At 44.6% G+C, this 26638-nt stretch overlaps 1 protein-coding gene across 12 annotated transcripts in view; it reads left to right on the top strand.

Moving 5' to 3' along the window:
- Window positions 1-26638, top strand: part of tenm4 (teneurin transmembrane protein 4) — a 143481-nt gene that overhangs the window by 69444 nt on the left and 47399 nt on the right. For 7 of the 12 annotated variants that reach the window (XM_035623486.2, XM_035623485.2, XM_035623482.2 and 4 more), the window contains 10 exons: window positions 5440-5595; window positions 7529-7743; window positions 8880-9090; window positions 12952-13053; window positions 13728-13922; window positions 15298-15498; window positions 18965-19150; window positions 21565-21591; window positions 24687-24833; window positions 25781-25997. In XM_035623486.2, the coding sequence (XP_035479379.2) occupies window positions 5440-5595; window positions 7529-7743; window positions 8880-9090; window positions 12952-13053; window positions 13728-13922; window positions 15298-15498; window positions 18965-19150; window positions 21565-21591; window positions 24687-24833; window positions 25781-25997 (1657 nt within the window). The remainder of the gene's footprint in view (window positions 1-5439; window positions 5596-7528; window positions 7744-8879; window positions 9091-12951; window positions 13054-13727; window positions 13923-15297; window positions 15499-18964; window positions 19151-21564; window positions 21592-24686; window positions 24834-25780; window positions 25998-26638) is intronic. The other 5 variants (XM_035623490.2, XM_035623488.2, XM_047335740.1 and 2 more) reach the window with 1 other exon arrangement.

The following is a 26638-nucleotide window of genomic DNA, read 5'->3' as shown; positions in this document are numbered from 1 at the left end:
TGAAAATATGAGCTTGGTTTAATTTGGGGGCACTTGAGGTCACATAGCAACAGGTTTGTGTGACTACAGTCAACCACATGGGAATTCAATTAGTGCCATAAAATTGGCTATGGTTAAGGATATGATGAACAAGAGCTAAATAGGAGGGATTACATAAGGAGGGGGAGAGAGAAGACAGGTAAATATACGCAGAACCTAATGTCAGACAGGTATGAGAAAACATTTACAGAGAACATTATTAGCTGTTGCCTCTATTGGCAGACAGCTCAAAGTATGTGGTGATCTGGATTAAAAAAGAAAAGAAAAGCTAGCAGCCCATTTTTTGATTCAGATGATAAAAATTCTGCCCGGTCGGTTGTTATAAATTCCAATGAGGAGTTGATATACACTTCAATTTAATATATTTCACCATATAATCTACATCTGATTGGCAGTGGATACCTGTTTAACATATAAATGGTTTCACTGTTGAATTCACTCTCGCACAGAAAAAGGAAAGTTTTGTCCACGCTGAGGGATGGCGAGAACAGTGCAGTTCATTTGCATGAAGTCAATGAGAGAACAGCCAGATCCTTCTGTGTGGCCTTCGTCAGTGAGATAAATGAATTCTTCATTGAGGACATTTGTTATAGATATGTATTATGCCATAACAATCACTTGAGCCATCATTTCTGCTTGAACCCAAACGAACTAAAAACTGCCTATTCATTTTTTGTGTCACCCGAGCCATTTGAATTCTTTCATCTGAAAGCGCCGGAGTAAAAAAAAAAATGGAAGGAATGAGCTGGCTGCTGCTCATGGTGATTTATCGAAGTGTCCGGCAAAATGATGGTGGGCGTGACCGAGTTCTGGTTTGGCTTGCGTTTTGGCATCAGCCGTGTGGTTTGGCCGCAGAGGAAGATGTACAGTATGGATCCACTGTTCACTGCCTGTGACCTGGCCAGGAGCCAGAGAACACCATCAGCCTGATAGTGCCTAATCAGGCTGTGTAATTACACCCCTGCAAAACTCAGGCCGTCTCCCGACGCTCCACCAGTAAACATGTTGGAGACCAAACCTCGCCCTCGAATCGGAATTTCCAATCAAGAATGAGGGGCATATTTAATTAAAGGCTGATGAGAAAATACATTTAATTTGAAGTGCAATTAATTATTGAGGCCTCTAATTGGGAACTCTGGGTGAGATGTCTAATGAACCCAATTATGCCTCGTGACAGATGTTTTGACTTGCCGCGTGGTTTTATTTTGTCACAGCTTTGCAAATGGACACATTTTGAAGTCGCAAAAAGAAAAAAAGCGTTGGGGGTTGAACGTCTGCAGTTCCCCGCTCATTAGCACATTTGTTATATGTTCCTCATTTTAAGGTCATCGGTATCCTCTTGTGTTCACTTCCACTCACCCTGGGTATACGGCCAAGGACAAAGTGGTTGGGCCCCAGAAAATTTTCACAGCATGATCATCCAACCCAGAAAAAAGCCTCCCTGCGATACGGATTTCAGCCTTTTGTGTCTCTCAGTACTTCACAATATTACCGCTTTGTTTGATTTGACTTTTCATTATCCCAGTGTGATATTTGCCGTGTATAGATTAATCAATACTGACGGTACTCTAAATAAAAATTAAAAAAATGTTCAAAGGAAGTTTAAGGAATAATAGGAAAAAAAATAAAAGCAGGGGGGTATCAAGCAAATACTCCAATGCTTTTATTTTGAATGTTAAATCGATCTTACCAATATCTAAACACCAAGTAATTCAAGTACAACAACTTGATCTGGTAATGCGATTACTCTCCAAATCCAACATACAATACTCACAAATTCAGTTATTGTGTTCATGTGCGCAGTTGACCGTTTGTGCAATCACAAGCAAGTTTCATTGACCCAAACCCCGGTCTTATTCAGACTTGTATTGACAGATGGAGGTTATTGCTGTTTTGATGTGGTCGTGAGACAGTAGACAGAGAGATGTTGATCGTTGCACCATGCATTGACCCTTAAAGGCAAGGCGATTGGGTCGAAAACACATTTTGTATTCATCAAAGATACTGTTGCAACACTGATCTTCAAGCTACATTGAACTAATTCTCAAGCTGCACTGGCAATTTAAGAGCATGCAGTGGTATTACATGATCACCTAATAAACACAGTGTTGTTCCTCTCCAGTATTTTTATCCCTGTCTGTTTGAAATGACCTATTTCTTCCCGCAGAAGAAGAAGCACTCTCTGATGCATTATATCAGACACAGTGATGGAAAGTGAGAAAAGCTCCAGCTGATGCATAAACAAGAGATATAAACTAGTTAATCTTCTATCTTTTGATTATTTTTTTACTTCCCAACCTGAATGTTGCAAAAAGGAATTTACACTAGATGACTTCTGGCCCAATTCTGACAGAAGAAAATAGATGAGCCCAAACCCAGACATCGTGACTGCTGAAGATCGTGGTGATACACTGACACATAGAAAGTGGGCAGGGGCTAACATTTTGCATTTTTGTTTTTTACACTGCTTTCTTTTGAAAAATGCAGTATGGCAGTGAGTTGCTAGAAATAATATCGGTATTTGTTGGTAAATTACACCATAGACTGGCACCTAATTAAGATACTTAAAAAACGAAATGATTTCTTTGAAAATAGATCAAGTCCCCATATGTTTAAAACATTTGCCACACCAAGGCATATGAGACTATGTTCTATGAGTTCCTTTTTTTTTCTAAATACCTCAAGATACTTTGCCTTTTTCTTCTTAGATGTTCACAGTATTTGATGATTTTGACCACTAAGATGGAAAAAAAGAAAAAAAAAAGCTTCTACTCATCATAGCTTCCCTTGAAGTGTGCACTAGCTGGAAAGTGCTCTTGAGATCAGACGATAGAAGCACAGGAATGCTGGCAGATGACCCACAGCAATAAGCACCGGCTTCCTCAGATTGGCTGAGAAGTCCCCTACTACAGTGCCCCTGTTCCCTAATTGGCACATAGCGTGACCCAACATCCTGCCAAGAGATGAGCGAAGGGGGGGGGGGGGCACAACATGTGCTCTGGACAAAATGGGTGATGCTAGGAAGTGCGGTAGTCTTGACAGGTCGGCGTTGTTTCTGCCAGTGGCCGTCTCATTAGACGTACCTTGTTATTCCTACAACCTGTCTTCATTTTGCAGCCAATTGCAGCAGCCCTCTGAGTGTCATTGCGCACTGTTTGCAAAGTTAGAAAAAGTAAGCAAAACTGAAATCAGGAGGCTTTTCCCTGGCTCAGGTCCAAACGCTCTGCATATCATAGATACCAAGAAGGCCACTGAAGTAAATCTTTAAGGATGGGAGGGGGAGGGAGGCCTCTTCAACTGTTTCCCATCAGAGGCCTCGGGGACGGATGGGATGAGGCGCGAGGCTCACAAAGACATGATTACTAGGACACTTGGAACGACAGCCTGCATGGTGACTTTTGCGACGGTCCTGCCAGCGACACACACCAACTCTTTTTTCCCATTTCTCCAGTCATTGTAGAGCTGCAAATCAAAAGTAAAGTTTTTTTTTGTTGTTTTTTTTCCACAAGCTTACAAAATGACAAACAAAGCCATTCGTCTGTCCACTGGTTGCCTTCCGCTGACACAGTCACTTCCAGGGGAACTGGACAGAACAGATGCTGGTGTCGAACTTTCACTCTCATCATCTGGGGGAATGTTTATATTGCATATCCCTTGATAACCAAGCTATTGCCCCCCGTATATTTCCATATATATATCTCAATATTTCAATAAACATATGGTACGGTGTATCTAGAGTACATCATGAAAATATTAGGTATTCTGTGAACACATTATACACAACCAGATTTACATTAAAAGCACTTAATAAATCTAAATTGAGGCATGTTGCGTTCTTCACTATATCCTTGTTGGATTGAGTTTCCTCCAGATTGCTCTGGGAATGAACCAATGTGTTCCACTCTCCAGACATTATCCTGTAGCTCGGTTTGAACTGCCACTTTCATATGGTCAATTTTAAGTTAATAGCACTTCTTTTTTAAACTCTCATGGCGGCACAGCTGGGTCAGAAGAACATTGGTCTGTTGCACTATTTATAAGTCTGCAAATCAATCAGTGCACTCCAGGCCCTTTTTTTCCCCTCCCTCTGAGGTTTTTCTGTCCTTGGTCTGAGGAGCCTAGAATTCAGCTGCACATTGCCGGAAAATGCACGGGAAACCTCTCCTTACCTACATGCATTCAAGTGTTTTTTCCTGAAGAAGCTGCCCTACAATACAGAGAAACATATGCTTAAATTTAAAAAAAATGGTGATGACTAAATGAATAAGTTTATTTAATTGTGAGACTCTCTCATAATTGAAGTGCAGAGGAAATCTTTGAAAGAGAACCAGGAAGGTTGACCTGTATGTCGAGTATGCATATCACATGGGCCCATACGCCATATATATATATATATATATTTATATATATGTATACGTTGCTGATTGGCTGTTTGTCGAAATACAAATATGCTACAATTATGTTCAAACCATGAATTTACGTATACAACCTCAGTTGTTATAGTTGCATGGTTTATGTCTGTGTAACAGTGATATTATAATAAGACCGGTGCTGACAGGCTTACTGGTGACATGAACTAGTTGATCCTCTCATAACATTAAAAAAGAGTACCGGGTGGGACTCACTCCTATAGCTTCAGTCTAAAACTGTCAGATCATTTCACTGTTTATACTTGAATTGTGTGGTTATGTACTTGCGGGGCTTAACAGAACCAACAAACCCATAAAATAGCTCTATTGAGTTTCTGGGCCTTTTTCTGCTGACTGTTGACTTCCACGGTGGCTTTTGCCTCGCTAAGCTCGTCTTGTCCATTCTCTTATTGGTGATCTGTCATGGTCGGCCCCTCCCACTCCGTCCTGCTCTCTACCGCCATTGTTCCAGAGGACATTTCTTTTGTCGACCTTGTAAAATATCAGCATGCTTCGTCCACCGAGTTCACATTGAAGCACCCCTGGTGTCTTCCTGCTGATGTGTTTTTTTTTTTTTCTTTTTCTCCTTTTGTCCCTTAGTTTTGTCGGGTAACTGAAAGGGACTGGGGTTAGGAAAAATGACAGGGCTCTGGGGATGGCTCATGCCAATGCTGGTGTGGGGAGACAGATGTTGTCCCTTGGGGTCATTCATCTTCTGGACGTACTCCTCAGCACTTTTGGGAGAAAAAAATGCCATTAACCATTAAACCGTGTATTGTTCTTTATTCTTTTGGAATTAAGTCTCTGTTCGGCACATCTCTCAGCTGTCACCTTTGGATAATTACACTCCCAACCCCCCCAAAACATTTTGGGGTTTTACTTTCAATGTAACTTTTGTAGAATATTTTCTTGATGACATGAAGAGATCAAATGCATTGAATTCACCTTAATACATATCAATTCTGATAGTGTCTTCTGTTGGATATTTCAGCCATGCACCTTTTTGGATTAAACTGGCACCTGCAACCCATGATGTACCAGCTGTCGGAGGACAATACGAGTGGCCTACCTTTTCCTACTGACCTGAGCATGCCACCTTTAGGCAACACAGGCTTGGAAATACCAGGCCGCAAGGGGAAAGAAGAAAGTAAGTGCCTTTTGTATCGTTCATGGAAAAAGAATATTCTCCCTCCCAAATAACGCTGTCAATCTCAAGTTGTTGCATGCACACCAGAAAGCACTGCGCAAGGGGGGGACAAAAAGTTTTTAAAATCTTAAAGTTTACAGATGACATTTTGAAGCTCACAGCAAGTTTCTCATTGTTTCGTCGTCCAGTTTCGCATTGTGTCCGCTGGTCTCCATGGCATGCAAAGAGATCTGCTTTGTAATCCTATGAAAGTTGTTGTAAGTGGGGAAAGTGTTATTTGTTCCTGGAAGGAGAAAATGGGACAGCTTAAGGGACTGAGTATCCAGGGGCTGCAGGGGGATTAGCCACTCTGTCCCCCCTTCAGAACGGATGTGATCCTTTCATCTCCTAGCCTGGGCTGCCTTCGCTGGCAGCCAAAGAAAGCATGTGCTCGCCCCGCGGTACCAGCCGCTCGACGCGAGGAAAGTTCGCTCCGTTCCATTCTCGAACAAATGGGGCCCAGATTTAACCAAGTGATTTGCCACTGGCAGGCTACAATAGGTGGAAGATGGGGGTCATTACCATATAGATGAATCCAGGAGTTGTCTTTTTTCATTTACCAGACAGCAGAATGTGTGTTTAGCAAACAACAAGCATGGCGACAGCCGAGCACAGGCCCCGCGCGGCAGCCGTCGCTGATACGAAATCAATAGGCACAGTTTTCTAAATAAGTCTCATTCTGCGGCGTTTCCAGCAGAAAATGTGGAGCCGTCTAATGTTTCATCAAGATGTTTCAGACGTGTATTCAACTTAGTTCCCTCTGTCTGCGTCTTCTTTGTTCCCATCGAAGCATTATGGGGCAGTTCAGCTTGCGGAACAATCACTATTTATTTAACCACGGGTCTGATTATCACAGGTCTCGGCTTATGATTTATTTACGCAGCCTGATGAGTACACCATTACGGTGCTGCACAAATACACACACACACACACACACACACACACACACACAACCCCAACATGTGGAAAATGAGCCTGTAGCATGATATAAAGTCCTGATCTGAGGGACGGGAGTGTGCCCTGTCGAGTCCGTTGAAACCCGCTGCCACTGATGGACCTTTTGAGAAGACTGCCATCTGCCGCGCCACGTGTAACCTAAAGCCGTGTCTGCCACCAAGTCCTGGGGGTGGTTTGTACGGACGTCTGCTTTAGTCGACATCGCTGCTGAAATTAGCTCATCTACACGGGCAAGCAGATGTTGCCATTCCCACAGAGTCCAATATAAGTTGCATTATGGAGCATTTTTTGGCAGAGAATGTGCCAATACCTGAGCGGGTACGAGCATTAGAGATCCCTCTCTACTTTGCTTTTTACTTAATTATAAATGGGTTTTCTCACAGTATTGAAGCAGTTGTATTTCCGCTGCCACTACCAAATATATGTTTTGACCTCTGAATCATATATTTAGAACCTTTCATCGATATTTACTAGATTTATTAAATGTGTTCCGATCATAGTTTGAGTAAACTACCCCAACAAAATAGACATAGCCAGATCACCAGCTTAATGATGGTCAGAGTTTCCCTATAACCAGTGCAACCTGTTATCAAAACATAATTTATTATTCATTTAAACATTTTTGATTTTCCGTTTCAGATCAATGAACACACAACCAAAAAAACCCACTTAACTAGAACTTGTTTTGACAACCAGACTCATTTTTTAATCGGATAATTCTTACTTTCTCCTCCTCTGGAATTGGTGCTAGAATTTCTAGCAGTGGTCAGAGGGGGGAAACCATTATATTTCTTCTCTGGTTGTCAGTGATGTGATTGAATATCTGTGATATGGTCAGACTATCATGCTCCGGCAGACTACTGACTCCCTCTGCCCTCCACACGCTGGATTAATGGTGTGATCCTTTTTGACCGATGTACTTTTGTGCGCAATGCAGGCAAATTGGACGGCTTGTTCCCGGATGACAGCTACATAGATATGGGGGAGATTGACGTGGGTCGCAAGGTCGCGCAGCAGATTCCTCCTGGTATCTTCTGGAGGTCCCAGGTCTTCATTGATCATCCCATGTACCTGAAGTTTAATGTGTCCCTCAGCAAAGATGCCTTAGTGGGAATCTATGGACGGAGAGGACTGCCTCCGTCACACACACAGGTGGGAATACTACTATATTGTATTATAATATATTATATTACAGTACATTATAGGTGTTGTTCTTAGTTGTATCAAAGAAGAGTTCAAATCTAAATGTTTGGGCAGCTTTAAGTCGGCATATTTCAGTTTCTTATTTTGTTTGTGAAAAACAGCAGCAAATTGTAAACATGATTCTGTGTGAAACAATTGACAATCATTTCTTTGCAGTATAAGGAACCAGCCCTCAATATTTTCCATTCTTCCTCTGCCACATATTGGGATTTTGTTTTTTAAAAGAAAATCTATCTCGCCGTGTTGGTACGCGTCATGAATACAAACCAATTCATAAATCTCTCTATTGTGTTATGAATCACTTTCTTTGTTGCGGAAAGGATTTATGGCAAATTTCTTTCAGGTTCAGTATCATCAATGAATCACACTAAAACACAGAGCTCAGAGGCCACGCGCAGGAGATTTTTCTTTCCCCTAATTTCTCCCATCTATGTGCTGCACAGAATCAGATATAGCAAGCTATTAATCATGTCTGGTTGCTTGGTTCACAGAGTTTACATTGCTGGTGTAAAATGTAACTGTACTTCTGCAAATTGTTCATAGGGTGATTTTCGCTTGCATTAATGCCCAACGTGGCTCATTTTTTAGGCAGAGGATCGTGTTTGTCCTCTATTTTTACTTCAAAGAAAATAAGCCAGAGTGGAGTTTTTCATTCTGTGACTGATTGCGCACAGAGTGGCGGATGAGTCAAGGCTTCTTTCCTTATGCAGATGAAAATGAAACGCTGCTCCATTGGTATTCATTGAGTCACTACTGATATGAAACAAATCGTTGCAGACATTATTTGGTAAACAGAAAGTTTTTTTTTCCTTTACCCCAGCTTCGCTTGTTGTTTTTTCCACGTTAATGGCTTTAAACAGCCTTTCATATAAGATGTGTGGACTGCGAAATGATCACAGCCTATCCAGCCACGATGTTCCAAGACCTACTCAAGCTCCTCTGGAATGATGAGTTATTCATGCAGACCAAATGATGCCCCGCTATAAAGAGGGCTGAGAGCACTCAAGTCTCACATGTCACTCTTAATGGCATGTCTGCGGTCCGTCCACGGGTCTGTCTCACTTTCTGTGTGTGTCTGTCCACAGTTTGACTTTGTGGAGCTTCTGGATGGGCGGCGGCTCCTCGCCCAGGACGTCCACGGTCTGGAGGGGCCTGTGGCTATGCAGCGGAGCCTGGTACCCATCACCACACACGACACGGGCTTTATCCAGTACATGGACTCGGGCATTTGGCACCTGGCCATCTACAACGACGGAAAAGAAACCGAAACGGTCTCCTTCCTCACCACTGCCATAGGTGAGCCCCCTGAGCATGACACTGCCGCTGAAACCTGTAATAGCAACCGACATAATCCCTATAATACCAACCAGCAGTGCTCCACAACAGCCCCGACTTGGGGAGCATGAGTCAGAGACGGTTTTTGGCAGATTTCAATTGCCAAGCAGAGTGCAGGTTAATCAAGGTGAAGTTGAATCTGACAAAAATCAGGACATCAGTGCTATCCTGCCATGCCCCAGAGTAGGTCATTGAGAGATCATAATATCCTCATTAGCCTGAGTGTCTTCCGAGCGAATCGGGGGTCCAGCTTCTGGGAACCATTTGCATACAATTCAAAGTATGATTGTACCCTCCTGCTAGTGCCATTTTTGATCATGATTTGCTCCAATTTCCATCTACTTTCCATATATCAAAGTCGGGAACATATCCTCTCCTCCGACTAACTCCGCGCGGCACACAGCAGCGTTGCAGACGTACGACTTTCTTTGTGGAGGGTGATTTCGTTTTGTACGTTCCCCTTTGTTCTCCCTAAAGCGCCTTTGATTAGCGCCGCTGTATCAGGCAAGGTGTGAGAGGGGCCCGAGGTGTCGACTTTCACAGGGATGGCAGCTGGGAGCTGTTCTCACATGCTCTTTAATTAAAACCTCCTGGGCCAGAGTCCATCTGTGACAGGGGCCGTGCCAGGCAGTGGATCGATAAGAAGCTGTCCTCGACATCACTGTAACACCGAGGGAAGACAGGCAAGAGATGCACCATGCCCCCCCCCCCCGCATGTTATATGTCTTCTTGACTGGGCGTCCATGAAGGCCTCCTGTGGTTTGCATCATAGCGAACACAACTTGATGAGGTATCCTGTGTAGCCGGTTGGGGACAGTGATAGGATGGGGTGGGGCAGAGCCAAGTCAGTGCTGGAATTCGTCGTCGGTTCATTTGTATCGGAGCTGATCTGCCCACAGGAGCTCCGAGGGAGGCAGAGGGGCCCTTTCTGAAATGGGTCACCGGTTAAGTGCCCTTCAGCAGAAATTGAATCTCACTGACTGCCTGAATTGTATTGAGCCGTGGAGGGATGGAGTTGACCTTCAAATGGAGTGGCCCAGGTATAGAAATATATGTGAACAATATACAGAACAGGCGCGGCGAGGGACACTGGCAGCATTGTTTATAAGACACTAACAGTAAAAAATTATTTTAGTGTTTCCAACAGTGTTGTCGGGGGGAAAACTATTTCTTATTTTACCATCAAGTGAGGCAACCTCGCACTCGTTTTAAATGAAAGGTCTGCTTGTTGCCCACAGCCTTGCCATGCTGCATCTGGGGGATTGCATGTCCCCCGTCTTTAATTTGGGCTAGTCCTCATTACTCAGCAGTGGCTGTGCGGCAATGTGGGATGGGCTGAGTGTTTTGTCTCACAGCCCTCTGAAGCGTGAAGCCATTTGTCCCTGCTGCCCCGATGCCAGCCATGCTTCAACCCAGACATGGCTCCCTATAACAGGGGAGCAAAGCAGAGGGACGCAAAGACCCGGCTCCAATGTCTTACTCTATCCTGTCTCACCGCGTGGCAGCCTCTCTCTGTACGCGGCGGCCCATCATTCAAAGGTGCTGGGCATCCTCGGAGAGCATGGCAAGGCGCTGATTAAACCTGCCTACTGCACGCTACTCTGTCCTCTCCGACTGCAGAGGCTCACACAATAGTTAGCTCCCCTGATATGAAGGGTAATGAATTTCAATGAAGCTCTGCTTGAATCCATGATTTATGCGTTGGCCTGTGTGGAGTGTGCGGCTAAGAGATATTCATGGCCTCCCCGTCCTGCTCTCAGAGGAAGCGGGGCAATAGACGTGGGGAGTGTGCAGTCGGCCAGGCCGCGTCAGCATTCAGACCGGGGGCACGGCAGTTCACAGTTACTCAATTAAACCTGCTTGGTTTGTTGTTCACAAAAAGAAATACCCACGGTAGATACAGATTAGATAACCATAATTAGAGGGACATTAATGTACATTAGAATAACCGCCTTAATTCTTAATACGTCAGTGGAATGCAGTTGGGAAAGTTGGATCTTTCTGTGGCTTGCCCGGTGAGCAATAAATTACAAACCCACTTAGGGTTTGTTTTTTTGTCCCAGTATGCACGAGCTGCAAGATTCACGGCAAAGAATCTCCCCATGCAAAATTGTTCTTCTGGGAGGAATTTCTGATGGCAAGTATGCACACACACCACACCTCATTTTCTGAGCTGCCACCCACCACCCCACCCACACTCGCACACTCTGCTGGTTTCCTTAGCTCTGAGCGAAAAAAGAAAGAGAAAAGAAGAAAAAAAGCCCCGGCCTCCCACTGTAGTTAGATGTTCTTGTTGCAAGCCATCACAACTCCACTAAAATGCTGATTTGCCTCCACCACGCTGGAGGATAGTCCCCCCTGCATCCCCTAACTAACCCTACATGGCAAAGGCAAGCCGGCAGCACAGGAGACATCAGCAGCACATCCCCCCCCCCCCCCCCCCCCCCCTCTCTCTTTACTGTACCTCTGGTCTGCCTCTATCCCTTCTCTTCCCCTCTCTCTCTCTCTTTTCTCTCTGTCTTGCATTGCATCCTCAGTGATGATTGACTCTCCAGAGTAAAGGGAAGCTGAGGCTATGGCTCACATTTCTAGCCCTTTGTGGAGCACAAGAGATCCTTTGTTCACTGAGTTTTGCCTCAGAGCTTCTGCCGCCTGAAGGCAATGGACAAGACTGAATATTTTTCAGCACCATTTCAGGCTTAATTTGGCGAGCATCGCGTTTCCGAATTGCTGCCGCCGTCGGGTTCCTCGGAGATCAGTGGTCACTTTAATTTGTTATAAAAGCATGGTGGTAGAAATGATTATTGTGTAGTTTATTTGATTGAGTCAAATCAATAGACGCGACGACCGAGAGTTCAGTGCATGCTCTGCGTGCGTCGCACAAGAATGCCCCCTCAGATTTTTAGGAAACAAAGAAAGAAGAGAGCCACACGATCGAACTGAGAGTCGTGTTAGATCACAGCCAATGCATGTACAAGATGTAGACGTCGAATGAGTAATGCCAAATAGAGCATAACGCCCATTAAAAATGTAGTTCTATGCAGGTGTTGTTAGAAAAAGGAGAGAAAAGTATATGGTATTCTTGGAACCTGGTCAAGAGGTAAAGAGAGCACTGAAAGCAACATTAAAGCATTTAATCTTATTAATATTACAAACACATTAGGAGCCCACACAGAGAAATAATTTCAGCTCTATCAAAGTTGTATTTGTGTTCTATAGATAAGAACACAATAGATATTTTTTTGCATACAAAAATAGAGCAATAAATATGTATGTATGTATGGGGTTTGTAGTTAAATCACACACTATTTGATTTAAGCTCCAAGTAGAGTTTATATATATATGTGTGTATGCCATATGCATGCATTAGTGAAATACAAATGCATTAAGCAGAGATACATACATACAAATTATATTACAGACCATATAAGGAAAAGAAAATGTTAACATCACCCACTGCAGTGGGGAAATGCAGTGTTGTCGAAGCTTTGAGTCTTCTTGTGTTGTGCGTGCTCCATCAAAGTGTCGAGTTGGGTTTGCCAAACGACGTCTGCCACTTATCACATCCGCTGCACTCGCGGTTGGTCGGAGTCCAGATAATCAGCTCGTTTTACTCTCTTAGTAAATCCTCCCGAACATTACTAACACTCAAAAATGTTTTTCGGTGAAACAGAAATGTTGACAGGATTGGAGCCTGTGTTTATCACTGTCATTAGCAGAGGGGTAATAATAATCAACCCAGAGAAAATGAGTGGGAGGAAAAATTGTTGGGTTTTTTTCAAGCCACATCACTCAGAAAAGCTCCTGATTGCCCTCTTGCAGAATCCATTGATGACTGTCCCAGTAACTGCTTCGGGAACGGCGACTGCGTCGCTGGAACATGCCACTGCTTTTTGGGTTTCAAAGGACCCGACTGTGGGCGAGGTGAGTTAATCCCCTCCGTCATAAAGACTTTATTCATCATCGTTCGGGTACATAACGTTTCAGGGTGCTGACCAAATTATATTCACCGCATGACCAGAAACAAGGCAATTTTTTTTATTTCTTCATTACTTTTAATTGTTCTTCAGATCTTTCTTCTGAAATCAGGAAGCGCCACTGCGGATGATTCAATTTGACCTCTTATCACTTCTCAAGGAGTATTGTATTGCGTATGAAAGAAGTCTCAAATAACTGTGGAGAGAAGAGAGCTTTAGATCGCACGACTGCTGATGACTCATTCTTTCAATTATTAAAATCAAGGCTGTATTTAGGCAATGTGTTAAAATGAAAGTTTTAGTCTCATATTTACACATCCTGCCATCTCTTATCCATCTGTGTTTTTTATTTATCTTTTATTTGTTTCATTTTCAACAACCACATTTGTGAAGATATTAGGTATTTTGTTTTTGTTAGAAATTTGGATTGCATCTTCTACGGATGCCTAGGTGTAACCGTTTGTGCTGCACATTGTACAGCGGAAAGTAAACCTTTTAACGTTTTGGGTCAGGGGCTCATTGTCGGGTCGAGGCTTTAGCACAAACTCAAACACGATTTCTTTGAAGCCATGGTTGGAGGGGTCCATTCAAATGGATTTGTGCCGTCTGCTCTTTTCAAAGCCGCCTGTCCGGTGCTATGCAGCGGGAATGGTCAATACCTTAAAGGTCGCTGCATGTGTCACAGCGGCTGGAAGGGCGCTGAATGTGACGTTCCCACCAACCAGTGCATTGACATCACTTGCAGCAGCCATGGGACCTGCATCGTGGGAACCTGCATCTGCAACCCGGGCTACAAGGGGGAAAACTGTGAAGAAGGTGATTGTTTTAATGAGTCAATGGTAATGTGTCCTTAATTTACAAAAAATTCTGGCTGCGTTTAGCACCTCCATAGTTCATTGGTGCTAAACATTTCAAAAGAATAATCATTATGGGAAATGTCTATTAAGTTGGTAGGATTTATGTTACAGGGTGTTTAACATTAATGACGGGACATCCTCTTTGAAGAGCATATGGGCCATAACTCCTCACAATATACATCCTAGGCGACGTCTCCTGTGTAAATCCTGCATATGAGGCATTACTTTAATCAGAACCGTCTGCTCGTTGTTCCGAAATTGAGACGCAAAGTCTGATGTTAATCCACGAGGAGCTCCACATTCACGATCCTGGATAAAGCTTGACCAGATAAGATTGAAGGAGCCATTGTGTTTGTCAGCTCTTGAAGGCTCTCATTCCAGGATGAAAAATGGAGCCTGGGAGTTTGATAAATGGGGGTTTGTGACATCCATAGGCCCCCATTCTATTTCGGGGCGGAGCGTTAGACGCGAGGAGCGGAGGCGCCTGTGGACGAGGGCCCTTTAACATTTTTTTTTTTTTTTTTTACCTTTTCTTCCGTGCGACCTTCAGCCACGATGATTAATTGCCAGGAGAGAGTTGCTTGTCAGTTAGCCTCTGATCTTTGTGCCTTGTGCCCGAACCATCTGCTAAGAGGCAAGGGATCCTGTTTGTCTTACTATAACGGCCTTTAGACCCATTTATGTCACGGTAAAGGGGGGAGCTGCCACGGCGCGGCCTGCTGCTCTCAGTGGCTAGACATTTCTCCTGCCCGGCGCCCGTTGGCCATCTGTGTGTACCCTGCAGATTCTGTACGGTGGAAAGAATGTTATTATTGTGATGGTACGCTCCCACAACCCCTTGCACTTCGCAAAGTGGGGCGCTCGCTTAACGACAAGTCAAGGGAAGAGAAGCTATAGAAACGGTCCCTTCATTTGATATTTGCATATGAATTAGGTTTACTCCGATACAGTGCTGCCTCAGTCACACAAGCGCACTCTCTTGTCTGAGAAGGTCATTTTTTTCATTTTAGATAAACAAGCTCCTATTAAGCTGCACTTTTGGGGAGACCTATCACCATCAAATGATGGGAAGCAGGAGTGTGGGCAGTACCTGCAGGTTTGTGCCACAAGCCCCAAGTGTGAAAACAGCCATTTGATTTGCCCATTTGTAAACCTTGTCTCCGGTTTTTAGACAAAGCGGGCCCTCCTTGCATCCTCTTCTGTGTGCTCCCTCTGCCTTTGTCACTTAAATCAAGCACTCACCGAGACGGCGGGTTGCCTCTGAAAGACGGCCACAGCAGGTGACTGTTGTGTCTAACATTGTCTCTTTGGACCCCCTTTTCCTTTTTTTTCAGTGGACTGCATGGACCCAACGTGCTCAGGGCGAGGGGTGTGTGTCCAGGGAGAGTGCCACTGCTTTGTGGGTTGGGGAGGGCCAGGATGTGAGAGCCCCCGGGCCTCCTGCATGGACCAGTGCTCCGGACACGGAGCGTTCCTGGCAGACACGGGAACCTGCACCTGTGATCCCAACTGGACGGGCCATGACTGCTCTACAGGTGAGCACTTCACTCAACTGGGATTAAACATTCTCTTTTCGAGGGCTGGGGATCATTTAGCTCCAACTACCAAACAGGAAAACACCAGTGCAGTCACAGAACATCTAAGTTGCAACTGCTACTTAAAGATGGGTGTTTATAGAGCACCGAATAAAAAAAACTAAATTGAATTTAACATGAAATGAGTAAGTAAAGATATAACAAATAACTGTGATACAATACAGCACGCTGTCACAGTCACAGCTGTGTTCAGATATAAATATTAGATGCAGCTGTATTTGCCTTTTAAGACATTTCTCTGTTATGTAATCTCTCGATCGATCCTCAACTCCAGACATACAGTTATAACAATCGGTCAATATTCTACGGCATCTAGTATAATTTCTTACCGTTCAACATTTGCAACAACAAGTTAGAACGTCTGCCAGTTCTTCCCCCGGATGTCATCCTTGCCTTTTTTTGTTGTTGTGCGAATTTAGTTCCCTGCTTGATTCAACATAATTTTGGTAATGGCCTGGCTCCTCACAGAAGTAAACATTTCTGATCACGTTAAAGGGAAATGGTTCTTCACATCATTGACCAGCTGGAGGTCCACAGCTAGCGATCAATCTGCGGTTGACTTTGCTCTGAATGCATTTCTCCTGCGGACGGTCTCATCCTCAATCACCACATGGTTAGTTGGCAGAGAAGAGGGAAGCACATAGCAGGGATGTTGTCAGAGGCATGATATAATGCAAGTTAATGCCCTTTCTCGGGCTCTTGATTCTTCCTCACGCTGGCACAAGGCTCGCAAGACGATGATTACTTTTTTTTTCTCCTCTGGAGGATTGTTGCCATCGTGTTTATTTTGTCCATGGGGACGGTTCTCTCTTGTTAGTCAAGAAAGGGCTGAGCATAATAAATCTTGCAGGACTTCTGGGATGAAGTCCTGCAAGATTTAGGGTGGGCTATGACAGCCGCCTGTCTGCTCAAGTTTTTTTTTCCTCTGAACAACCATCAGTGAACTCGATGGTAGATTGTTAAAGAACAGTCAACTCTAGCATCATTGACTTGCAGTGTTAGCAGATGCTCAATTTCCAGTGTATTTTTTTCTTAATTTTTTTACTCTAAAGCCAGCTACAGAATTACACATTTCCACACGTAAATATGTCACATGATTGATATGAGATTATACTTATTTCAACTGTTATTCTCTGGCAGATGAAAGCTTCAGATAGTTGATACAGAGGCTGATACAGTTCTGCCGACGTTATTTAAACGACACAATTTGCATTCTCACAGTATATATCTGAAACCAGATTTACATATATATATATATTATTTTTTTTTGCTGGACTAGAATTTTAGCCCGCCGGCGGTAGCTCGGATCCACCAATCCCTTTTATTCTCCAGGCAGACACAATGACCTATAAGGTAATCCCGGGGATTTTGAGAGAAATGGGCAGTTAGTCTGAGTCTGCCTCGCAAAGAAAGAGCTCTGTAAATGATGATGAGTTGGCTCTTTATCCCCCTTCATGCTGCTCAGTGTAGAGCTTTCTGTGGTCTAACACAACAATAAGCCCGGTGGTGGTGTAGTGCAGCGAGCAGCCGATGACCTTGGAGACTGGGGCAAGGAAAAAGACGGGAAGCCCCTTAATATAACTTTCAAGATTCTTTAATCCCCCCCCCGCTCCCTAATACTTACAAGTCACCAACTCATCTTCTCGTGCGCCTTTTGGAACAATACAACCTGGGTTGTGCACAGTCAGTGGTGCTGCTGCTACTCGCCATAAAACAACGCCTGAGGTTTTATGTCCTTTAATATGTGTTTTTATGCCATTCTGTGCCGTTCTCCCACCCAGAGGAAAGTTTGTTTACACGGCCCTTTAGCGCAAACGTTAACGGCTACCGTGGGGATGGGGGTATTTCTCACCGTGGACTCCTCTTGCCACGGATAATGAGGGTTTGCCCGCAGGCTGTAATTGCAGCTTTATCATGTTAAAGCCCCCCCCCCTCTTCCAAGTGAGCAGTCGTCTCACAGTCAGCTCGAGTGTGTTTTCTCTGACCAGCATGTTGTGCTCGAATAATTCGGAGGAAGCAACTGGCAGGGTCAGTTTTTTTTACATTTCATGTCAACATACAGTATGTGCTGATGAAATCACTCAGGGTGTTCTTTATGTTCATTAGCCCCTCATATATAACAGTGTTTAATGTTGTCTGTAGGCATACTTCCACGACAAATAGAAAATGACTAATGATCAGACCCATAATTGAATACTATTGGACGATTTTATGTTTGCATGTGTAATGATTTTGTTTGTGTGTGTGTTTCTCCGTGTGTATTTGTGCAATAGTAAGGGGCGCCAATTCAAGTGCTGCGAGCGTACTGTACCTCTAAATCAAAATTCGGACGTAACATTTGCATTTGTACACTTTAACAAAGTGCTGAGCTGTAATTAGCTGGGGAGGGTAATTTTTAAAAAAAAATATTTTTTTCAAGCTGGTAATGTCATGTTATGGTTTGTGGGTGAAAATACCCCTCAATTTAATTTGTCGCAATGACAAAATAAGCTCTTTAAAGGCATTATAATTGACTTATTAAAAGATTTTACCTCCTGTTTGGTCCCCCGTGGTCATATCTGAATTGGCTTGGCTAATAAGCCAGGAATACACGGCTATTGTTCCTCGCTGCCCATACCCGCTAAGCCTCTTTTGACATAACAGAATTGTTAATAAAGAGGTTAACATTTCAACGAGATTAATAAGTAATCTGTCAGTGTTTAATTTCGTTCAGCCCTTGGTCTTGTCATACTCTCCCTCGAGTTCATGAGACGGGGGTAATGTCCCGGGCTCTATCGCCGCCTGTCAGGGAGGTCTTTCAGTCACCTCACAATGGCACCAGCTCAAGCTTTACTGTGTCTCTCAGTCTCCCTCATTCCATGGATGTACTGCTTCCGCTGGTACTCAGCACTTATGTAGAATAAAGAAAAAACAGCTGGAGTCTCGCCTCCTGCCTGCAGCCCAAAGTAAAGTGTGTGGCAGAGCTATGAACATTGTACCACGCAGGAAAATAACAATGTAACGTTTAATCAAAAAATTAGTAGAAGTTCAAACTATGCTTTTTCCCTCTTTACCTTCTCTGTGACAGAAAGAGGTGAGGGGAAGAATGTGAATGCTAAGGACGCCACAATCCATGTGTTTTCTTTGTAATGGACTTATTACATTTGTATTGTCAAAAAAAAAAGAAAGGATTGCCCCTTATGAGGTGCAGGAATTTCTTTTCAGAAGCCATCAGACAAGGTAGTGGAGCGTGGCCGCCTTTCCTTGACAATAACTCCTGGATTTGTCTTTTCTTCACCCTTGTTGCCTCGTCCTGTCACCGCCTTGTCTTCCCTTTCCATCCCACGTCTACCCCCTCCTTCTCTCCGTCTGTCTTCCCCCCACTCTCTTTTTTTTTTCTCTTTTTCTATGTCCCTGTCTCCCACAGAGATTTGTGCAGCGGACTGTGGTGGCCATGGCATTTGTGTGTCGGGCACCTGCCGCTGTGACGACGGCTGGATGGGCGCTGGGTGTGACCAGAGGGCGTGTCACCCTCGCTGCAACGAACATGGCACTTGCAGGGACGGCAAATGTGAATGCAGCCCGGGTTGGAACGGAGAACACTGCACCATTGGTAGGACGGGAAGAGGTTTTGGTTTGGGTGGGGGGATGTGTGTGTGTGTGTGTATGTCTGTGTGTTTAGAAAGGGGGTTCGGGGGGGCCAACAAAGGCGTGGGCTGTCTGTCTGCCTGTGTGTGTGTATGGAGCGCTGGGTGTGAGGGGAAGGGTCCAGTTGGAGAAGAGAGGGGAAAGCATGCTTAATTGAATTTGTGCAACTCGGTAAAGCATGAACAGGTTTACTCAAGGATCTGAGGCTTGCCTTCTTGCATTTTAATGTGGGAATGTGCTAAGGTGTCCTTTCATTTTAACCCATCCTTTTCCTCATCTCTTTCTCCCCCCCCCCACCCCCCTTTCCATTTACGATTAATTTCCAATGCGTACATGTGAGTCATTGTGGTGCAGGTCAACTGGCACTTTTTAGCTCAAGGTTTATACTAACAAATCATCTGTAAAATCTTGTGGAAGTTTAGTTTCCAAGAACTCAGCAGAATGCCAAAGAGCGTTCTTGGAAACCTTGACTCACTTCAAGTTAAATTTTAGACCGAGTTGCCATTGTGTCTCCGGAGAGTCAAATTATTCAGTATTGTGTGTTTTCCAGTGGCTTTCATAAGCCTTAAGCAGAGAAGGCCAGCAGTAGTTCATGGGTTGACAATGGTGGCTCTTTTTATTTTTTTTCTACCAATACTTCAAGGAGAGAATAGTTAAGAGATAGAAGGAGCCAACTCAACCTTGCCTAGTGTACAAAACAGCATATATTGAGAATGTACTTTTCAATATATATGATATTTTGGAGTTCCAAAAGAGGTGACAATCCTGTTATAGACATTAGTTTGTCCCCTAGGAAGATAGTGACTGTGCTAACATGTAAATACTGGCAACGACAGATGCAACCAAACTGTTATCATCGGTAGGCAATAGTTGACCTCTGACCTCTGCTTGAAATGCCAACAGATCAGCATGAAGGTCTTTTGGAGTTATGCTGATTGATGTTCTGAGGTTTGACAGTTTTGTTGTTAGAGTGAAAAACATGAGCTCATTACGATGAGTGTTTTAATGTGGTTAGCTCAATGATGTCTGAGGTCTGGACTGTCAAACCACCTCTGAACATCAGAGGAGACCATCGAGAGGACATGCTACGCGTTGCCTGACTTTGCGAGATTGCAACCGTTGCCATTCTTTTCCCGTGATGCTTCTCTTCTCTTCTCTTCCCATCTCTTCTCTTCTCTTCTCTTCTCTGTTTTCCTTAAGTAGTATACACCATTTAACACCATGTCACTATGTGACTACACATTTACCAAAAATTATATGTTGTGGGGGGGGGGGGTTTGCTTTGTTTTAGCTCAAACGGAACAATATCATGTGAAGGCAATTTTCTACTCGTAAAGGAGTACGAGAACTGAATCCTCCACTGTTCCGTTGACAGCTGTGGCCTAACATGCATGAGTATCACAGAGCGAAGTGGGAACACAATGGCCATCTCCTCCCACGTCCGCCTCTGCATTTTAACGGACAGAAATGTGCAGCTTCCACACATCCGAGTCATCACAGAGACGGGACAGAAGTTGAGGAGACTTTAAGGGGAAAGCTTTGTCACACATTCAAAGAGACGGAGCAGTTTCCCCTCACAGTACTCTCTAACATATTTTGGAGCAGGGCTGCCTAAGTACAGAGCCTCGGCTCAATCTGTGAATGTTTTATACGCCGGCCTTACATAATTGATGGGCCTTTTATAAGTGCCATATTGAGATCCCCACTCCCTCGACAAGAATATTCCTCGGTGTCGTCCATTAAGAAGCCAAAGATCTCAATTTAAATCAATTTTCATTATTGAGAGCCCGGCATTGGCCCCGAGCCCCACGCCGCGGAGCGCAGGGGGTCCGGTATGGCCCTGGCATTGACGAAGCCCCCCGGTGACCTCATCGTCTATCGAGGTGTTTCAAGATTAAAAGTGCTTTTTGTTGAATATCCCGACCTCCTGTCTGATATTGCTTGAGAGATTTAAGCGTAGCAATATGTACATCAATCATGTTGCTTTAGAAATACTCCCCTGAGATATTCTGCCGATCCTGGCAGTTGATAAATGGGGACAGATTGAAATGTTCTTTCTGAACATATCACTTTTTTACCATCTCTCTCTCTCTCTCTCTCTCTCTCTCTCTCTCTCTCTCTCTCTCTCTCTCTCTCTCTCTCTCTCTCTCTGTGTGTGTTCCACACCCTCCCTCCCCCCTGTCTTTTTTTCCGTCTCCATCCCACTCCCTCTGTGTTGAATCGTGTCCGTTGTGCCTGTAGCGCATGGTTTTGCTTCACGACTGCACTATTTTTTTTATTTACATTTTCTAATGTAAACTAACACCTTGCCTTGCTGTCTTGTCATAGAAGTGGCACTGTTCAAACCTCCCTTATATGTCCTGTCTTTTATCTCCCAAGCTCACTATCTGGATAAGGTAGTGAAAGGTACGGCATACCTCCTTCCTTCAATTTCGCCTCCCATTGTGACTCCAGCCAGCCATTAACAAATCATGCACACGCGCCATGCTCTCCCCCTACATTGACATATGCAAACTTCACGCAAACCCCCTGGTTGCACCCCTCAACAGCTCATTCTAAAGATCTCCTCCTCCCATCAACTTTTTTTGCCATATCGTCACACAGTTGTCTCCACTTAGCACTTTCGCACCTGGCGAGTCAAGCTGTGCCGTTCTCATTGTGTGTGGAATATTCGGTTTGTGCGCGGCCTTCGCTTTCACAATGGTGGGATGATGGGGAAAGGGGGCTTCATAACCTGCGCCATGCATTATGGATGAGTGTGCAGCTGTGAGCGCGGCCTGATAGGTGCTGAGGCCGCATCCTATCTAATTAAAAGAGTTCATGGTCTGGTTGGTGCAGGGCATGCAGGGGGGTGGAGGGCTGTGCTGCAACCCTGCCTCTCCGCCCGCAGCACCCTTTTCCACTCTCTGTCCTTGGTAATGGACCACCTGGCATGAGAGCGGCTGCCAGAGGAGTCCTTCGAACACTTGCTCCCCTCGCGTTCCGAGCTGTTTTAGGCGGGCTTGGGCAGAGCTCAGCAGGGGCTCCTCTCGGAAAAGGGCTGCCAATTAAGTTGAACCGTCGCCAGCGAGAGAGCGGATCTTTATTTATCCTTGTGATAAACATTTAGAGCAAACTAATCATCTGTCTCCACTGGCCTGAGTGGTTTTTGTCCATTTGCTCAATAAAAGGACAGCTAATGCCCAAAATGTTTCTAGAAGGCAAGAGGATTTTTCTAATGGCACTGGCCTTCATTGCTGAGTCCTATTCTTCTGGGACAAGAGAAGAAAATGGAGACAGAATTATTTATTATTATATCTTTTCATAATTTTTTATGCCCCCGCAATTTATCCCATATAGTTGCTGTTGCAATCCTTTATAACTTGTTCTTGAGGGGACAGTTAACAGGGCTAAAAGCGTCCTTGTGGGGGTTTTTTTTTACCTCCGCCATGAAAGTTATGCTCGTTTGTTTGTCAGCAGGTTTACACAAAATATAAAAACAGATTTCCACGAAACTTGGTGGAAGGATAGTGCATGGGCCGAGAAAGGATCCAATACATTTTGAGGGGCAGATCCAGCAAGTTAACATTGCGAGATGGGTCATATTTATTTTTTGTTGTCGTCGACATGTTCACCAATTTCCCAGGGAATAATGCATGGATCTTCAGGGGTGGGGGGGCGGTGCTCTGTTATATCTAGGGGACCGATATATATGAGTGTGTGCAATTTGATTGAATTTATAGGGACTGTTGGACCTTGCCATTCTAGTTTGTCGATTGTTTGGTCGGTTGGTTTCTCCATGAAACGGATCTCCATGAAACTCGGTGGAAGGATGGGACGGTGTAGTTTTTGGGGCATTTTCACCAATTTCCCATAGGATAATGCATGGATCTTGTTGAAAACATGAGTTATATTTTAGGGCCCGATTGAGCGTCTGCAATTTTATGCAGATCCCAAAAAAAGTCCGGAACTAGCTAATTTAAATGGGGTCTCAGAATGGGACTGTTGCCCCCCCCTCCCCCCACATAAAAACTTTTTTATTCAACTTTAATGCAAATAGAACAGTTAAAAGTGGCTTTCTGTATTCGATGGAAAACAGATCCAAAAGGAATCACAGAAATGTTAAGTGATATCATTATGATTTATTTGCAATTTTATTTTGAATAAGGTTTGGTTTCTTTATGTACAATAATATGTATAAATGTTTTTTTTTCGAGTCATTGTCTTACAACTCGACAACAACAGACAAAATGCAGCTGATGCACTACTCAGCTAACCATGCGACCAACAGCACCCATCTGCTGTCGGTGCTGCTCCTACACCTTTATCTTCCTAAATACTTATCTCTGTTTTTTTTCCCTCATCAATGTTTCTTCCTCTTACAGATCTTTCTCCCTTTAATGAATGTCTCCCATTCACTGCACCCGTCTCTCCTCCTGCTCTCCTGCACTCTCATTGTCCCACTCCTACTCCCCCTGCGTGATGTAAGAGCATCGAGACAGCCGCCCCGCTCTCTCTGGTTGAAAAAAATGGGTCAGCTTAGCATTCTCTCTATGGAGACAGCTTGTTAACAACACAAACGGTGACAGACTTGTGCGTTTGATATCTTGAGATGTTACCCTCTGCCTCTGCACCAGCTTGGGGATATGAAGGTACCAGATAAATTCCAAACGGCCCCGGAAAAATGGGGAGAGATAATCCTCTGATCTATGCCCTCGTGAAGACCTATCCAGAGAGAAACAGAGGGATGTTCCACCTGTCGTTCTGCTCCGGCCTGCTTTCAGGTTCCCTGGAGCCACATGCCCGGGAACACAGCTCGTGCGCGCAATCCCCCTCCCCTGCATAATGCGTTTGAGCTCAGCCTCATCCACCCTTACTTTCTATTTTATTATGCGTTCTGCTTCTGTTAATGACAGAACTCCCGCTTTCCCTGAGGGGATAATCTTATTGATTTCGAACAAGAGTCTGGAGACAATTTATCAGAAAAAGAACAAAAAAATCAGAGACAGCAAGTACTGATATAGATCTCGTTTCAATAACTAATGCAGTTTTGTTGCAACCCATTCTGTTTTTTTGCAGACGACCGCAGCAGTAAATTCTATGATCGTATTATGACGGTCGCGTTCAAAGATCACATAAAAACGGATCCAATTATGTGCAAGAACGCCAGCACGTATACACCACTGCTCTCATTACCCGGCTTCTGCGGCATAAGGCTAATCTATGGTTGTAATAAGTGAATATTGATTTTTGAAGATCCCGCTTATCTGATATTACTGCGAAGGGATATTAGAATCTTCACAAAAAATGTGTCATATTAATCAACCCTCACCCGTTCTTAAAATGACTGTAGTCTATTGCTAGAGAAATATTTGCAACAAGCCATTTTCATCACCAGGCTGCATTGTTGTCATTGTTTTATTGTTGGGGTTATATATACAGTGTCGGTCTGTTTCCCACAAAACCTCCCTTTATTTCATATTCTGTGCCGACCCCTGTCTTTGTCCTTCTTTGTCACACAGAGGGCTGCCCTGGTTTATGCAATGGAAATGGTAGGTGCACTCTGGGTAACAATGGCTGGTACTGTGTGTGCCAGCTGGGCTGGAGGGGCACTGGCTGTGACACCTCTATGGAAACTGCCTGCAGTGACGTCAAGGACAACGACGGAGGTAAAATCACAAACAACACTCAGCTTTACCTTCTGACACTGGCAGAGCGTCGACGGGGACACGAGACACAATTTGACTCAAGATTTCCGGCCACCTTTGAGAGAATACCGTACCTGCTCTATGCTTTCCAGGCTCGCTTGTGTTCTTCTATAGATGAGGGTGAGAAATGGCTTCCAGTCAGTCACCTGGACAACAGGTTTTTTATTTTTAAAAAAAAGAGTTAGCTGGCCTGAAGCCCCAAGCATGCGCCGGGCCCCAGGAGGAGGTCCCTGCTCTGCCCTCAAACTAGCCCCGAGAAGAGCCAGGCACACACACACACACACACACACAGAGCCAGCCAGGGGGCTGCGCCGCTCTTGAGGGCCCATAGGGAGACGTGACTTCCTTTCTTCCAGACCTTATTCTGGGCTTGAGCCGCGCGGCTAGCTTCCCTTACTCATGCTGGGGCCGTTTGTCTCCCCGTGTCACTGTGCGGGGACCACAGGGCCCCTCAGTGGCAAAGATTGGGTGCTGCTGGGGATTTGACTGACTCCTGACAGCGGGGTTTATTTTTATCACCCATCTGGCCAGATCGGCCCCAGAAAGCACAGAGTAAGGAGTCCAATGACCCACTTCGGCAAAGTAAAGTGCACTGCACAGCAGCTCTCTCTGTGTCTCGTGTTATTTCACCTAAATTGCTGATTAAATTTACCACGAGCACTGCTAGGAGTTTGAATGTTCTCCAGGACGAGATATGTTTGACCTGGCTCCAGCAGTCCTCGGACTTAATAATGCCCTAATGATGCAAATATATATGCTTGGTTTCTCTTGCCAGGTGTGGGTCCGGGCATTTGTTAAATGAGAGAATGTGTGTGTGTGTGTGTGTGTGTGTGTGTGTGTGTGTGTGTGTGTGTGTGTGTGTGTGTGTGTGTGTGTGCGTGTGCGTGCGACTTGTTTGACCTTGTCAGATGGCCTGGTGGACTGCATGGATCCAGACTGCTGTCTGCAGGCGACCTGTCACACCACCTCTCTGTGCGTGGGCTCCCCGGATCCCCTGGACATCATCCAGGAGACACAGATGTCCTCTGCACAGAGCAACCTGCAGACATTCTATGAGCGGGTGCGATTCCTGGTGGGCAGGGACAGCACCCACATCATCCCCGGGGCGAACCCCTTCGATGGCAAGTGAGTGACTTGTGCATTACACGCCGGCCGACACCACGCGGTGGGACGTTCCGTCACCAGACGAAAGCTGTTATTATTTTCATGGGGAGGGATTTTTTGACATCAGTATTAAATTAAATTTTCTTTTCTTTTTTCACATCGTGGGTCGAAACTCATTCAGTTGAGGTTGTTAAATCAGCAGTTGCTGGATTCAATATGTTTCACATTCTAACTTCAGCTGCTCGGGACACGTTGACGTTGATTGCATACACAGTTGTGCAGCTCTGTTTCTTTTCCATTAGACTTAAGTGTGACCCACTATGAATTAGCATTTTTCGCTAACCTCACAGAAGTAACGACTTTTCAGGTGCAAGCACATATCAATCGGTGTCTTTCACTATTAATGTGGGCCAGTGCAATTATGATGCTATGGTTATTGCACTGACAGTGTAAAATGTTTGCTCTTTTTTTTTTTTTTTTTTTTTTTTACTCAGACCAAAATGTCTGTGTGAGGGAGGCAGCCGCTGGCAATGCAGGGTGAAATGGGCAGGGACTGGTGGCATGCATCACTAGAAGGATGATGGACAGATGATGATTGACAGACATAGAATGTGGCAAAGAGCAAAGAGCATTGCCTGGCAAGAAAGGCATCTCATATTCAT

Source organism: Scophthalmus maximus, chromosome 11 (assembly GCF_022379125.1).
Source record: "Scophthalmus maximus strain ysfricsl-2021 chromosome 11, ASM2237912v1, whole genome shotgun sequence".
NCBI classification, from domain to species: Eukaryota; Metazoa; Chordata; class Actinopteri; order Pleuronectiformes; family Scophthalmidae; genus Scophthalmus; species Scophthalmus maximus.
Note: the sequence above shows the minus strand (reverse complement) of the source record. Positions and strands in the feature narration are given on the sequence as shown.